The sequence below is a fragment of the Podarcis filfolensis genome, assembly GCF_964270895.1.
Source record: "Podarcis filfolensis genome assembly, chromosome: 15".
NCBI lineage: Eukaryota > Metazoa > Chordata > Lepidosauria > Squamata > Lacertidae > Podarcis > Podarcis filfolensis.
The window spans coordinates 40,500,077-40,516,917 of record NC_139618.1 but is presented as its reverse complement, the minus strand read 5'-3'; the positions used below and the strand labels follow the sequence as shown (position 1 = coordinate 40,516,917).

General features: G+C 40.9%; 3 protein-coding genes across 8 annotated transcripts in view; 2 read left to right on the top strand and 1 right to left on the bottom strand.

The window, feature by feature from the left end:
- The window catches only part of PPP2R2A (protein phosphatase 2 regulatory subunit Balpha), a 64,726-nt gene extending 58,157 nt beyond the window's left edge, over positions 1 to 6,569 (top strand). For all 5 annotated transcript variants that reach the window (XM_083588774.1, XM_083588773.1, XM_083588772.1 and 2 more), the window contains one exon: positions 5,643 to 6,569. In XM_083588774.1, the coding sequence (XP_083444900.1) occupies positions 5,643 to 5,922 (280 nt within the window). In that variant the 3' untranslated portion in view covers positions 5,923 to 6,569. The remainder of the gene's footprint in view (positions 1 to 5,642) is intronic.
- LOC310750701 (uncharacterized protein) overlaps positions 1 to 16,841 on the bottom strand; it is a 735,887-nt gene that overhangs the window by 358,159 nt on the left and 360,887 nt on the right. The window lies entirely within an intron of this gene.
- BNIP3L (BCL2 interacting protein 3 like) overlaps positions 9,502 to 16,841 on the top strand; it is a 14,166-nt gene continuing 6,826 nt past the window's right edge. The window contains exons 1-2 of one of the 2 annotated variants that reach the window (XM_083589131.1): positions 9,502 to 9,834; positions 14,759 to 14,939. In XM_083589131.1, coding sequence (XP_083445257.1) covers positions 9,747 to 9,834; positions 14,759 to 14,939 — 269 coding nt within the window. In that variant the 5' untranslated portion in view covers positions 9,502 to 9,746. Of the gene's footprint in view, positions 9,835 to 12,170; positions 12,362 to 14,758; positions 14,940 to 16,841 lie in introns of those variants that run through there. The other variant, XM_083589132.1, reaches the window with a different exon arrangement.

The window sequence follows — 16,841 nt, the reverse complement described above, 5'->3', positions numbered from 1 at the left end:
CCCTCCCACACTGCCATTTCAATATTATAGCCAGAGTCCCTCGCCCAATGTGTCATCACTGATTTGACCTGCTCATCTTTTATTTGCCATTTGTACATTTTGGAAATTAATTTACTTTTATTGTCTAACAACTCTTTTTCAAATTAGGAGGTTTCAGTTGAAAAACCATTTTAAAATTCAATTTAAATACTTCATTAAAATGATATTACAGCAGCCAATCGATTACGAAACCTCTTATATCTTCAAATCTCCTTAATTTTATCTCTTGATATGCTTCCATATCGCCCAATAGTTTCTCATTTCTTATTTTCACATATACAGTGGTACCTCGGGTTACATACGCTTCAGGTTACAGACTCCGCTAACCCAGAAATAGTACCTCGGGTTAAGAACTTTGCTTCAGGATGAGAACAGAAATTGTGCTCCGGTGTGGCAGCGGGAGGCCCCATTAGCTAAAGTGGTGCTTCAGGTTAAGAATGGACCTCCGGAACAAATTAAGTACTTAATCCAAGGTACCACTGTATTGGCTCTATTAGAGAGAGCCTCCACAACGTTTTTTGTTCTTTTCTTTTTTTGTATTTATTACATACTTTGTACACCGTCTTCCTTATAACATGATTCAAAAAGCCCTTATGGGCTTTAACCTTGTCATACCACAAATATGCGTGCCAACAAAGCATATTATCATGTCCTTCCAGATCCAAAAATAAGTATTTTCTAATGATATCCATTCTTTTAACCAGCAAAGATAGGATGCCTCATAATATGCTCTCAGATTTGGCAAGGAGAATCCACCTCTAGAATCTATCAACAATTTGTATTTTATTCTTGATTTCTTTCCCTGCCAGAGAAATCTAGTAATAGCCTTTTGCCATTGTATAAAACATCCTGTATTGCTGATCGTTAGCACTGTTTGAAGTAGAAATAACATTTTTGGTAGCACATTAATTTTTATCACTGATATCCTCCCCAATAAGGACAGATTCATTCTTCCCCACATCTCTAATTTTTTCTTAATTTCCCCCCGAACTTTAACATAATTGTCTTTTAAAATACTTATATTCTTTGCTATCAGCCACACTCCTAGATATTTAAGTTTCTTTTCAATTATTAGTCCAGTCGACTGTAGATCTTTCTTCATTTGATCATTCACATTTTTAACCAAAATGTTCATCTTGCTTTTGTTTTAAACCTTCTACTTCTCCAAATTCATTGATTTCTTCTAGAGCCTTTGGTATACTAACCAATGGCTCCTCTACTGATAATGCCACATCATTGGCAAATACCTTCAGTTTATATGCTCTCTGACCCACTGTTATCCATTTAATTGATACATCAGATCTTATTCTTCCAGCTAAGACTTCTAAAGCCAATATAAACAACAACAGTGACATAGCACCTGTCTTGTCCCTTTTGTTATTTTACATTTTTCTGTTAGCTCATTATTTGCTATCAGCATTGCATATTGATTTGAATATATTGCTTCTATTCTTTCCAAAAGGTCTCTCTGAAATTAATCATTTCCATCATTTTCTTCATAAAAGTCCACAAAATATTATCAAAGCCCTTTTCTGCATCTGTAAACATCAACGCTGCTTGCTTCCAATTTCTTACCTCCAAGTATTCTATCAGTTATATTCCTTACATTATCTTTCATCTGTCAACCAGGCAAAAACCTGGTCTGATCTTGGTGAATTATGTCTTTTAGTACCATTTTTATCTGGTTTGCCAATATAGCTGCAAACAGCTTACAGTCATCATTTAATAGAGAAATTAGCCTATAGTTTGTTACTAACAATAAATCTGTTTCTTGTTTAAGAATGAGTATAATATAAGAATTTCTCCAAGAGTCCGGAGTCTTCCCTGTTTTTAGTATCTTATTCATTACATCTTTCAATGGCTGGACAATGTTATCTTACAATTTCTTATAAAACTTTGCTGATAGTTCATCTGGTCCTGGTGTTTTGCCCATTTTGGCTAAATTAATTGCCTGATGTAGTTCCATCATCATTATGGGTGCATCATTTTGTGTGCCATTAGTTTTTCAGCCTTAAAAGCAGCCTTGCCTATGGACAGTTTGGTTCTTGGCCTCCTTTTCTCATTTTAGGGCCATAACTGCTAGGTCAGATTATTTATCCCTCCAGCCTGGTATTGTAGGAAGTCTTCCTACCCACCTGCTACCTGAGGCGTTTTCTTTACAATGGTGAGGCTGGGGGTTGAACCTGGAACCTTCAGCATACAAACCATGTGCTCTCAGTGAGCTGTGGTCCCTCCTCTACAAAGAAAAGCTGCATTAAAAGCTAATGTGCACAAGCAGTTATTTAAAAGTGCGGTGCATCTTTATTCTACTTACTGCTTTCTTCTCCAAACTTGCCTCATACAGCCTGAATAATAAGAATGTCCCTGTCAGTTCAATTGCTGGAGGCCAAGAGGGAGCAGTATTTAATTTTCATACTCCATATGGATGCTGGGTAATTGTATGTGGCTGCAGTTTTGTTTTGGATTTTTATGGATTTTTTTTCTTTAAAGAAATACATTTAAATAAAGAATTTAAATATAAAGAAAGGGGTGATGATGCAGTTCTTTCTGGACAATGCAGTCCAGAGTGCCTGATTAATTAAAATGTAAAACATCCTTCCTGAAAGTTGAAACATTGCATAGGAGAATGATAGGCTATCTTCCCGCATACTGGAGGCTTCTCCACCTACACCTGGAAGAGCTGCAGTCCAGGCAAGCAATCTAATTCAATGTCTGATCAGACTACAGGTTTATTAGTCTAGCTCTACTACACAGGAGTGATGTGACCCTTTTCTGGCTCTTAGGAGTGTGAAAGTCAGGCATACCTGAGAGGCACACAAGTGTCATTATATCATAATTATTTTCTTAGCAACTGCGTCATAATTTTGTCATGATTAGAGGGCTTGTCACTATTCTCAGTATAGCATGAACTGCTTCCTGGAAATAAAATATGAAGTCAGTCATAGGAATGGCAGTCTGTAAGAGACTGTGGGTATAGTAGAGTGTCAAATTTTCACTAGGACGTGAAGCTCCCTGGGTTACCTTGCGCAAGTCGCCATCTCACAGGCTGTCCTACGCCATAAAGTTGTTGGCAAAATGAAGAGGAACCACATTTGCTGCCCTGATTGCCTGGGATTTAAAATGCCCTAAACAAATTAACAGATTTCTTTTTTCTTTTTGGAATAAATTTGTATTAGTTTATAATACAATTATTAATACCGATCATTCAAGTACCAAATTATATAATTTAGTTAAAGTGCCCCCTCCCCACATGCTAGATTTTATTATTTTATTATTTCCTTTATTTCTGCGTTCCAAAATCTTACTAGTTTAAATTATATTCCGGTCATAATAATAATCCCTTATACAACAACTGCAATATTAATAACTTCTATCCATTTGATACATTAAATGATTTATAAAACTTCAAGTGAGGAACTCACACTAGATCCTTGTTCTTCCTGTGTGTGGCAATTATTCTGTCCATGGTGTTTCGTCCTGTCCTTGTAAGATGTTATGTCTTTCTTTCCCCCAATTATTGCTGTTATCTGCCATGCCTTGGGCGGAGCAGGTATCCCATTGTTATTCCAGAAATATCTCCATCACTTCGTCTCGTGCTTCATTGTTTTGCACCAAGAACTTTAACAACAGCTGCAAAGGTCTCTCTGTCCCAGTAAATAAACTGTTGTCACCATTTCCCCCCTCAGTCTGGGAAGAAGAGTGGTCTGTCAGACTGCAGATGACTCAATAAAGAACCTTACCAGTTCCTTGGCAACTCACAGACTCCTTTCATCCTTCTTTCCAGCTGATTATCCTTCCAATTAAATTAAATTCCAAGTCCTCTTAGTGTTATTCAGTTCACTTTGTATATAATAAAGGATGGGGAAGAGTCAGTTCTAAGTTTCCATCGTAAACCTTTTGCAAAATAGAGCTTCCCTCCCATCCTTTTTTTTTTACACACACAGTTCCTTTGATGTTATATGCCATATTTATAATCCAAGTTCTTCCATCCACACTTGTACAAATATAATTCGAACTAACATTCAGAGGAGGGTTGCCAAATCATAAATGTAGAAAATAAAGCTTTAAATAAAGAAACTGTAGGGCCCCCCCGTCTTTTTCACCAAAGAAGTCTTATCTCAAATTCAAACCTTAAAGTCCTTGCAGTTGGTTTTTTCCACAGTTTGGGATCTCATCTCTTCCAGCACACACCTGTACTTTAATCCAATTAAGTTCTAATTAACAGGAGAACATCTGCTTCTTAATGACGGCACTGGAGGGCTTTTGCCAGGCTCAGTGCCTCCCTGCCCCCCTCATTCCATGCCGGAGCGAGAGCTAGGTACCGAGACGAACTACAATTGAAGCTCGTTCCCGGCCCTGGGTGGAATTTGCAATGATGATTTGCTCTCAATCATCCTTGTTTTTCCTTCACCTACGATCTCCCGCTGTTGTGGGGGCTGCCTCTCCATTAAGGCAGAGCGGAACCGGAAGCCCAAATGAACAGATTCTTAACACAGTTTTCAAATTCCTCCAGATATTCTCAGTTCTTGGAGCTCAGAGAGAAGCCATTTCAATGTTGCCATCTTGATTCTTTTGATAGTTGCAATGAGGTGGTGTTTGTTTGTTTGTTTGTTTGTTTGTTTGTTTGTTTGGTATTTTGGAATGGCTGCATTTTTGTATGTGGGGTTGAAGGACATTCACTGTTTCCCAGTAACAGCAGACTACTACGGCAGGGATGGGCAGCCTGTGGCCTTTCAGTTACTCCTAAACTACAGCTCCCATCATCCCAGACAACTGATAGTGCTGGCTGGGGCTGATGGTAATTCAAGTCGCACATCATCTGGAGTGCAAAGTTCCCCATCCCCTTGGCAGGGATCATCACATTGCAGCCATGAATTTACCTGGCTCCTTTGGCTGAACTGCATTCACTGCAGGGTTTGATAAACAAGTTCTGACAATCCTTCTAAAAGCAAGCAGTGCAGAGGTGTTACTGGGTACCTAGCAGTTTAATAGAGTGGGCATCCCAGTTCCCTTTTACTTTAATTTTATGTGTAAGGTGATTTAGTGTAAGAACTGTACATGTTGGTGTTCCAGTTTCTGTTTTGTATTGGTAAAACTGGAAATTTCTGTTCAAAAATCCATTTCCTAAAGCACACGATTCAGTAGCATGAAAATAGTTATTCATTAAACCGTTTGAGCACTGAGAAGGCTTAGTGTTAGAACATCTATCTTGCATGCAGAAGGTCCCAGGTTCAATTTCTGCAATCTCCAGTGTTTCTCTAACTTCCCATCATCCCTAGCAGCCAGGACTAGTGGTCAGGGATGATGGGAGTTGTAGTCCAACAACAGTTGGGGACCGAAGTTAGCGACACACTGGTGCAGACAGTGTTGATCCTAGATAAGTATACTGAAATTGATCAGCATTGATACTTAGCTGAATCAGAATATGGCAGCTTCCTGTGCTCATGTATTAAGTGCCCATGCTGTTGAAATGCAATTGTATTTTTGATAGGATACTTTCCCCGTGAATATTTATTCAGCTCCCTGAATAAAAAGAACTGCAGTAAAAGCTTCTAGCAAGGAAACACACCTGGAAACTCTCTTTTGTCTTCTCCATCTTTCAGTGTCGTCATGACTGGCTCCTACAACAACTTCTTCAGAATGTTTGATAGGAACACAAAGCGGGATATCACTTTAGAAGCTTCTCGGGAAAACAATAAGCCCCGCACCGTCTTAAAGCCCCGCAAAGTCTGCGCCAGCGGCAAACGGAAGAAGGATGAGATCAGTGTTGACAGCCTAGACTTCAACAAGAAAATCCTCCACACGGCCTGGCATCCCAAGGAAAATATCATTGCCGTAGCCACTACAAACAACTTGTATATATTTCAAGACAAAGTGAATTAGAGCTAGTGTTCCTAGCAGAGGAGTCCACTTCCTGCATAGTTCAGATAGATGAATCTAGCATTTGTACCCGTAAACAATAGAGGGGAGAAAACAAGAGTGCGGGAGAGCAAGAGAGAGAGAGAAGTCCATTGTGGCACATCTTTCCCAGTATTTAAAAATGTGCCATATTTGACAACACACTCTTCTAGATAGCTATGTGGATGGTTTCTCTCTGTTGAGGAGTTCTCCATGTCTGCTAGCCATTTAGGTGAGGCTAGGGCACTTTTTAACACAACGACTACTTGCACCATCTTGCCTAATGGACTAGAGGTTGGACTATTATCAACATTTGGTTCCTCCAGTTTTTTATGCCTTCCATTGTGATGACGTCTGCCACAGGGAAAAGCCTTCAAGTCATGCTGTGGGATTTAATTGTGTAACCTCATTACTGTATTATTTGTGGCCCTTTTTTATTATTAAACAACAGCTCATTCTTGCTGTGGCTTGTAGCATTCCTCCTATGCCTCCTGGACTCCTTTCCCTTAAAAAAACCCGTTCCCCTCCCCTCCGCCCCATGGTGGTGGTGCATAGAGAAAAAAAAGTGAAAAGCACATAAAATGGGTCAAAGGGGTCTGTGTTGCAAAGAATAAAATGTTTTTAATAAACAATTGACTGTAATCACTCTTTGCCATTTCTGGCATAAAAAAAATAAAATCCTAAAAGGTGGGGGGGGGGGAATTCTACTGAATAAAAGTGACAAAGAATGGTGAATCTGTTCTTTTTTCCCCTTTTTAATCTACCTCTTTATATATTAATTTCTTTTTTTATTATTAAAAATAACTTGACGCATGATAAAATGTTTTGGCATTGATTTTAACCAGTATTATTTTTCATTAGGAAATGGAGGAAGGGTTGTTCTTTTTATTCCTATATGAAAATGTTAAAATGTCACTTTAGTATTTAAGAGCAGTTTGCATTTTTTTTAAAAAAACAACCTCTTGGATTCTATTGAACAGTCATTCATTCATTCATTTCATATATTGGTAAATGCTTCCCTTTCCCGCTCTTTCCTCTGTTAACAGAGCTCTTTGTCTGAATTGGGGAGGGGGGGTTGAACTTTTGTAGACTACAATTAAGGTTTTATGGGACTAACCTTTTTCTTATGTTAACCCCTTTGTCCTAATTTTATTGAATGCCTTGTTTAGGATCCAGACTCACATGACAGTGCTTTCTTTTATTTTCTTTTTTAAAAAGATGTCATTAAAATTTCTTGTTTTTTAAGCAGTACGTCGTGCAAATTTTAATATAAAGTGATTTAAATAGATTTTAAAAATTATACTGCATTCTTGAGTATCCCTATATTTTATGTATTTCTGTTGCTACTGGTAACTTGAATGGAAATGTAGTTTTACCTTATGAGTGTTCCTTTTTTCATTTGACTTTTCGAAACTCCTGCCATTAAAGACAAACTTGAAAAGTCACGGTGATCAGAAAATGCTTCAAGACGACAAATAAATGACAGTAGCTGTCTGCATGTCATTCAGAATCTAAGCACTAAAGGTGGATATATACACACAGGAATAAATGCTATAAATAAGAAATTAAATAGTCAACAAAAGGTGGGGAAACCACTATGCAAAAATCATATAATTCTTTTGCTCTCTGGCGCCACCTGGTGTTGCATGTTTATAATGCATTCAAAGTGTTTTTTGACTAATGTAGCTGAGTGCAAGGTGCTTATGCGCCACGTTTACTATGTGTGTGTTTAAGAACACATCTTAAACATTGTGCAAGCAGTGTGGTTTCTGTTGGGAATCCAAACCTTCAGGATTAATACATGTAAGATTGATGGGGAAACATCTTGGAATGAAAGGTTTGATTTTACTGGTACTGGTTTCAGGATAATTCCAGTACCCAAGTGCTACCCCTGGGAATCTCCATGACTGATTTTCAAGAATGGATGCAGGGGGTCCTTATGGAGGGGGGGCAGGAGAAGTCGCTAATCACTTCCTTAATCCTTGTTCTGAACTTTTAAGACAAAGGTTTAATAAATAAGCAACTTTTTTTTAGTAGCAGGGCCTCAGGATAGGTTTTCCTAAGAAACTTTTGCTGCACTGACCCAAACCCCCGTTTTCTAGGGATGTAGTATCTTGCATGCTTATTTTTGAACAAGTTCTGTGGGACTTTCAACTGTTAGGATTGAAAGTAGCCTCCTAGAATCTTTCTGCTATTTAATATTCAGATAACTGACCCAAAACATTTTATGAGAAAATGAGACATGGTGCAGTCGTCAGAAGATTGGATCCCTTGACAGTTGGGTCTACTCTGATCATGAACCTCTCATAATCTATGCATGTGGAAAGCTAGTATTTTTGATCAGAATTTGACAATACCTCAATAAATTGTACCCACTGGATCAGCAGTGCTGTTATTTGAAAACTCGGGCAGAACCTACAAATGAGGTTGGATGAATGTGCTTTCTGCAACAATTGTAAATTTGACACAAATAAAAGACCTGATAGTGATTAGGAGCAGAGATTGGACACGAAGTCACTTGACCTGAAAAGGGTCTCTGATTATGAGAGTGGTGCTGATGTCTCAGGGACCATACAATCAGTATGCTTTTATCACAAAAAGGTGGTTTGAATACTTTTCCTGTAGGGGAAAAAATACTACTTGAGTGAAGATAGCTGGATGCCAGTGGCAAATTTATAAAGCGATCCGCTGCAAACACCTTAAGATTATTATTGGTCTTGTCACAGAGGGATCCTGTGTGAAGGAAATAATCTGCTAACCAGTGACATCCAATTTTGCCCAGTGTTGACATTCACCTAATCTATGCACCACTTTAAAACTGTGTGTTTAGTATGCGCATATAGAAAGCACATTCTGGTATCTGTGACTCAAACACTCCTGAGCAGTATTTTGTGATAATAAATAGTCACACTGAACAAAGATTTGGAACCCGGTCCTATACATGTCTAGGGGATGGGAAAAGTAAATACTACATCTGAGCCTGCAGATTTCTTTGTCTCCCCAAATGATGTTATTTCACAGAAAATCTTGAGCGAGAAGGAAGATTAGACTCTTGTTTGTTGGTTTTTGCTACCTATTTCCTCCACGGCCAAACATTTAATTCCTGGATCTACCGTAGTTTTCCTATGGACAGCTAGCTTTCCCCCACGTCATGTGCCGAGGCGAGGAAAAGAGGGCGAAGGCAGCGCGGACGGGGATCCCGCGCCCACACCGCTAATGCTGCTGGACTACAACTCCCGCCATCCCTCACTCTATGCTGCGATGGCTGATGGGAGATGGAGTCCAGCAACAACACCTGGAAGCCCGCAGCTCCCCCTTCCCTGGTGGGCTACAAGAGCCCCCAAGTCCTGTTAAGACAAAGAAGTGCCTGGAGTCATTCAGCGTTTCTCAAACTTGGGTCGCCAGCGGCTACTGGATTCCCTTGATGTCTAGCTGGCAGGACCAGCGGTCAGGAATGATGGGAGTTGTAGTCCAACAACAGCCCAAGTTTGAGCAGCACAAAATGGGCCTGAAGGAGGCGGCACCTGCGCGTGCGCAGTGTAAGAGGCAGCTCGTTGCGGGGCGGGGCAAGAGGGATGTGAGCGCGTGCGAGAGCGCACGCGCGGCGCCGCCGGAGCGACCGCACCCCCGCGCGGACGTGAGGCGCGTCAGGCAGGAACGGGGCCGGGGCTGGGCGTGGCGGCCCTGGCGCGTGCGCAGTGAAGCCGGGGCGGCTGGGCTTGCTGCTGCTGCCGCTGCTCCGCCTGCCCAGCATACAAACAGAGCCCCACAAGCAGAGGCCTCGCCGCGCCGCGTCCGCCGCCGCCGCCATGTCCTCCCCTCAGGACTCGCTTCACCAGCACAACAACAACAACAACCCGCCGCCTGACGGGACGCCCGCCGAGGCAGGCCTCAACAGTGAGTGGGGGCGGGAAGGGGCGCTTCATCTGGCCTTCCTGGCTCCTCTTAGGCGCCTCGGCCTGGAAGCCACTTGGCATCCCCTCAGGGGGCGGAGGGACCACCTCGTCAGAGCCCCCCCCCCATGCCCTCCTGGATTGGTTGGCAGCTGGGCCGCGCGAGAGGTGGTTGGCCAATGGGGGGGGCAGCTGGCGGGGCTGAGGGGGCGGGGACTGCAATGGAAGGCTGGTGGGGAGAGGGCGGGGCGGAGGGGGGAGAGGGGGCGCCGGGAAAGGGGGGCCAGGCTTGGAGCCGAGGAGGGGCACCTGGGAGGGGGGGCAAAGTTTATTTGTCTATTTAATTAAAGTTCGCATCCCTCAAGGCGGCTCGGATGCAGCGCTGGCCAAAAAGCCTCGCCAGTTCAAAAACACCAGCATGTGCTTTTGTTTATGTAGACCTGCACATTTTCTGCCTCGGAGCTTCTTGGCGTGATTAACTCCTATTGAAAAAACAACCACCACAAAATATGTAAAACAACGATCTTAAAATATATACATATGTATTCTTCTTTTTTTACTTATTAGCTGCCGCTTCGTTTTTGTTTCTTTAATAATTAAGTTTTCTTATGTTAAGGGACGCTATTTCACAGCAGTTTTGCTGCCAGTGCTGAAATAAACTTTATTTCTTTTTTGATAAAGTGTGAAAGGGATTGTGGGGGCCTTCTTTGTGTCTGTGCCCCACTTCCCTGCCCCCCCAAGCAATGAATGAATATTGGTACTTGGCTCCAGACTCCAGTAAAGTGACGGATGCCTGGTTGTCTGTCTGAGATACAGTACTTGGATCCCTAGCCTCCTTGGAAATGAAAGGAGCTGGGTGTGTGCAACAGCAGTGGAACCGTGATCAGGAATAAAGAGGCAGGCTTTTTGAAAGAAGGAAGTTTAGGTGGTCACAGGTAGGAGAAAAATAATGGGCTGGAGATGACCATGGATGGAGCTGATGAGTTAAATTTTGGAAATTAAAGGGGGAATTGGAAAGGATTGGAGTGTGGGAAGAATGGAATAGATCTTTGTGAGAGAAGGACTTATTGAATGGTCTGTTCTTGTTTATTTACTGTTCTAGACAGAAAGAATTGGGAGGTTGATGTTGCATTCCTAAACATACCTTGGAAGTATGGCTCATTGAAGGCAAATTGACTAAACTTGGTTTCAGTTGGGTTTATAAGTAAGTTTCAATAGCTGCAGGCAGATAGGAGTGTAGCAGACGAGTCAGATGGTATGCCGTGAGAGATCTGTGCATTGGCATGTTTTGACAGGGTGAGCTAATTTAGTTGCTGGCTATCTCAAATAATTGGGATGCTGGGGAACTAGCTAGAGTGTGAGAATGAGTTTATTCAGTGGCTGAGTCAATATTACTGACGTGTGCTGTTTTTCTCTTATATCCGGGGTCTGTCAGCTGATCCGGTGTAACCTTTTGTTTGTGGATCAGGATGGAGGAACATCCAAATAGCTTCGGCTTGGATTTCATAATACAGTAGTGAAATTATTCTTGATCATCTCACATGCATGGCGATTTCATATATATGAACTAATGATTTAAAAGATGGCTAGCCTGAAAGCAGCATTCTTTTTCCCTGCCCTCTCCCAGCCCCCAGTATATCTGACAAGTTAATCTGAAAGGCAGTTAATCTGCTCTTCTTAAAACATATGCCTATTGAATGAGTCCACTATCATGCATACAATTATTCCTTAATAAGGTTTTTTGAGGATTGTAGTTGAAATTCTTTGAGACCATGCATTATCAAAGTTCATTTTAACTTGGACATGTACATGTTGTATTTTGAACTTCACACAAATAAAAGGTATTCTCCGATTTGCTTAGCATTGTAAACTATTTTTAAAATTCTATTAAAAATCGTTAAGGCAAAATTGCATGTATTCATGTGAAACATTTTTAATCTGCCCTTTATCAACCAGTGATGCCAGTGAGCAAAATATGAAAACCACAGTGAACAATTTCATCAGAATCAAGTCACAGGGCAGATAAAGAGACCATCTGGATCACTGTTCTTGTTACGACTTGTGCCTGGGTCAAGAAGGAAGGCCACATTGATAGTTAAAAACATAAACTCAGAATTGGTCTCCCCACCCAGAAAAACAGTTTGTCACTCTTTGTTTCATACATAGCCATGATTCAGCTTTCTTGTTTAAAGAACCTGTATTTTCTAAGATGTTTCCAAGACATGAAATTCATCTCATGCTACAATCTTACTCCTTCAGCCATTGTCCGAACTCCTGGAATTCAGCCTGAAACTCTTACAGTGCTTTACAAAAGTTCTGTCTGGTTATTTTTCAGGAAAGTCTTCTGATGTGGAACACCCATCCTGCTGCCCCTTATATTGTGTTCTAGAGTGTATTTATGGTATAAGCAAGAGAGATTAGTCTAATTTGAACTTGGAAAATCACAAGAAGACATAGGAGAGAAGGTTGTGTCTCAATATATTTTGCTTCAAGCACCTTCAACACTTGGAATTATGCCTCAAAACTTAGGGGTAACTATTGCAAATGTAGCATTATTGTAGTGTTTGTAGTGGAATTCAAGAAGCTTGGGCTCTGTTCAGACATAATGACCTCAATCAAAAAAGCCCAGTTTTTTAAAGGGGATAACTGGTGTGTGCCTATCTGCCTTGCACCTCATGCTCAAATTCTGGTTTGTAGTCTGAGATTAAACTACAAATTCTCAGTTTGGATGTAATGGGAAACTTTGATTTAACAAATCATAAAGCTCTTAACTTGTGTGAGGGATGAGGGAGTGCATGGACATGGAACAATGCTTGTTATAATAAACCATGATTTATTAGACTGAGATTTTTGGTCTGAACTGCACCTTAATATTTAGCTTAATCAAACACCTGTTGTACTAACACACTTTTGGCCAACTCTCTGACAGTCCTCATTACTGTCTGTAACATAGTCAGTGGACATAAGTGTTTTACAATCTGTAATCCCTTCATCCTCACTGTGATAGGTCACTGTTGTTCTCATTTTATAGTAAGGTAAGGAAATAATGCTGTGAGTGTTGTTTTGTCCACTGACAATGATGCTGAAATTCTACAGGTTTCAGAAAGCAGCTAGAAAAAGTTATACAGTTTGTGTCTTTTTAAAAATTAGCTCCACAGTTCATGTGTTTGATACATGGTGACTGTTTCTTTATGATAAAGATGCACATCTGCACTACTTTTGTGTCCCCATCATTTGAAAACACATTAAGGGGGAAATGAACAATGGAAATTGCACAGGAATTGAACCCGGATCTCCCAGATGCAAGTTTGACTCATGTTAGACACAGTGACTACTAGTTAAAATGGTATCTTAAGTTTTGCTTCAAAATACCATTTATGTTATGATCCTTGGTTTTCTGATGATCAGAGCTGAAAAAGTCCTAGGAGATTTTAGAAATATTTTTGATTATTTTTTCTGTAAGTATGTACAATGGTACCTTGGGTTAAGAACTTAATTCGTTCTGGAGATCTGTTCTTAATCTGAAACTGTCCTTAACCTGAAGCACCACTTTAGCTAATGGGGCCTCCTGCTGCCGCTGTGCCGCCGGAGCACAATTTCTGTTCTCATCCTGAAGCAAAGTTAACCTGAGGTACTATTTCTGGGTTAGCGGAGTCTGTAACCTGAAGCGTATGTAACCCGAGGTACCACTGTAATACAAGCCTTGCTGGATTGAACCAAATGTCCATCTGTTCCAGCATTCTGATTCCCAGTGTGGTTAGACAGATTCTTCTGGGAAAGTTACAAGCAAGGCATATATGCAAAAATATTTACTGGCTCTAGCACCTGATATTTAGAAGTATACTATATGCTGGGTAGCTCCATGTTACGATCATGTCTTGCCCACTCGCTGCCAGAGCAGGGTTTCCTTGGGGTGGCACTGGCGGCAGCAGGTGCCTCCGGAGGGCTTGGGGAGCAGCAGCGGTTGCGCAATGTGAGCGCTGACAGTTGGCAGCTTTTTGGTGCCTTTTGCTCCGGTGGGGGGGGGGGGAGTGTGGCTCTTGCATGCACTCGCAGCAGTGAGCATACTCAGTCTGTTGCTGGGAGGGGAGGCAATTGTCCTCCTGTGCCCAGTGATGTCAGCAGCGGGCAGCCTTGAGTCTCAGGCCAAGAATAGCAGCCAGACTTTTGGAGCTGTTTGCGAATAGAGAATCTTCAGGCACAAAATGCACCTGGTGGCCAGCTAATTTCAAGACCTGACTTCAGTGTCAGATGCACTTGCTTAGTGTTATCTATACAGTTGATACCTGAACACTGCAGTGGTTATCTGTTTAAAAAGTACAGGTTGAACATTTTGTCCTTGCTCTAGACTTGAGGCAGCAAAATATATTCTTTCTTGAAAGAGTCGGGATGTGTGTGCTTGTTTTAAGTCCTGTCAATCCAGACTGCGTCAGATTTTCCCAGATGTAGAAGTCGTTTTGAACAAGATTCATCTGATCATAGGGAAGGAACAGGATACTGATAAAATTGTGCAGAAGGACTTCAAAAGCAAATGATGCATACAGCTGTTCCATCAGCTCCAAGCGTAGACAGAGAAGATACAGTGGCAATTTCTGTCAGCAGGAGTTCCTTGCATTTCCAGTGCACGCTGCTCATAGACACACTCATTGAAGACACAGCATCAACATCTCCAACATGACTGATTACACAAGTAAACAAATATTAGCAGTTATTTACATGTGGCTGGTTCATAATGTGTGAATTTACTTTTAAGAAATAGTTCATACTGTTGCTCTGCTGATAAATGGAGAAGTATTATTTGGTGTCTGTGGACGTCTTCTTTCTGGTTATCTAAATTTGACATGACTGCATATTTCTGCAAGTGAGTGATAAACCTTATGCTGTGTTTTAGTTTCATGGTTTCTGATGAAACATCTGCTGTTCAACAGGCTCCTGGGTAGAGTTGCAGATGAATGGCAACGGCAACGATAATGGAAATGCGAAAAATGGTGGTCTGGAACACGTTCCTTCTTCATCTTCCATCCACAATGGAGACATGGAAAAGATACTTCTAGATGCTCAGCATGAGTCTGGACAGAGTAGTTCAAGAGGTAGTTCTCACTGTGACAGGTAGGAATTCAAGCTCTATCAACTTCACTGCAATAGATACATTTTTCTTGAACCAAGTGCTGCCAGTTCAGTTCCTAGCCTGAATATAAATTGAATGTTTTTTATTCTTCTTTACCTCCTATATACATTTATTTTTGAACAAATAATCTTTCGCTACTATGAATCTATGGGCTGCAATTCAAATACTGTTAAATAATCCTATTGACTTCTGGAGGCTTCAGTCTTCAATTACTTAGATTTATTTCTGAATGACTGGAAAAGTTGCGTGTACCTGGGTGCTGTCCTTGTACATCCACATTTGAATATCAACTTAAAGTTTTGAGGGTTTTTTATTAAAAAAAGTAGAATATTTTTCAATCTTCTTAACTAGAAACTGGCTCAAAGCCATGTTGGTCAATTACTTCATCCTTTCATCTTGAGGCAGGTTCTTTGTGTTCAGCCACCTCTATGCCCCAAATCACCCTCATTCCCTTGTGCAAATCTACAGGTACGAGTAAATAGGCTAACCCAAGTTAAAGATGACTGTCTTTGTAGTTTCAAGGAGTGTTTAAAGCCTACTAAGTAACAGGTAATAGGGAATGGCAACCCCGCCCCCAAAATTATTTGTCAATCTGACCTAGAGGAACATTTTCTTGTTTCCAAATATGGTGCAAAACACAACTCACCCATCAAATCTCTCAAATAGTCTTGGCAATCTAGCAGGTCTATGCCATGCAGTATCTCTTCATGGCATCTTTGTAATTATTATTGTAAATAAAAATGTCCTGTCGTAAATTGCTTTCTCTGTCCTTTTTCTTGTTAAGCCTTGGGCATGGGTTTACTTTTTCTGATAATGTTAAAACACCCTTCTATTTTACAGTATAGAGGTACCTCGGGTTAAGTACTTAATTCGTTCCGGAGGTCCCTAATTAACCTGAAACTGTTCTTAACCTGAAGCACCACTTTAGCTAATGGGGCCTCCCGCTGCCGCCGTGCTGCTGGAGCACGATTTCTGTTCTCATCTTGAAGCAAAGTTCTTAACCCAAGGTACTATTTCTGGGTTAGCGGAGTCTGTAACCTGAAGCGTATGTAACCCGGGGTACCACTGTAATAAAATTTTAGAAAAAAATAGAAGTGTATTCTGAAGAAGTCATAGGTCCTACTATTATCATCCTTAGGTCCTACTGTTGGTCCTAAATGGTCCTACTATTGTATTTAATACTACTAGTTGATTACATTAATCAATTTAAAGATGACCAAATAAATTCTTCTATTTGAGTCTGTGTCAATGTGATATCCTTCCTTGGAGGTTTTTAAGCAGAGGTTGGACGGCCATCTGCCAAGGATGCTTTAGCTGGGATTCCTGCATTGCAGGGGGTTGGACTAGATGACCCTATGGGTCCCTTCCAACTCCATGATTCTGTGATACAACAGAGTAGTTGTTCTTTTGCTAGGGAGACGAGCTGATTTCTTGCTAGGGAGACGAGCTGACTGGCTTCTGAAAGTAAACTCACTGGAAGTAGATGATTAGGGGGACAGGCACCAACTACTCTAATAAAAGGAAGAGAGGATATGAACAGAGCTAGGTGGTCTCTGGGCAGCAATGTAAACTGTTTTGCTTTTGCTTTGCTGTTACCAGCCTTCAACATATGCATAGAGTTTTGAGTTTTTGCCCCTGAGGAAGCACAAGAAATCAAGTTCTTTGAATTTTTAATTTCTGAGTTAGAATCCAGCGTACATGCAAATGATTCTTTACAGTCATTTGTCCTAATTTCAAATGTGCTAACATTTTCTTAATGGGATTTGCAGCACAGAAATAAATCTAATGGCGTTCAGTGTTAGTTATATAGTATTGCACCCTTCAATTGCAGTAGTCTGATACATGCTACTTTATCCAAGACCTACATGGTTGTTTTACGCTGT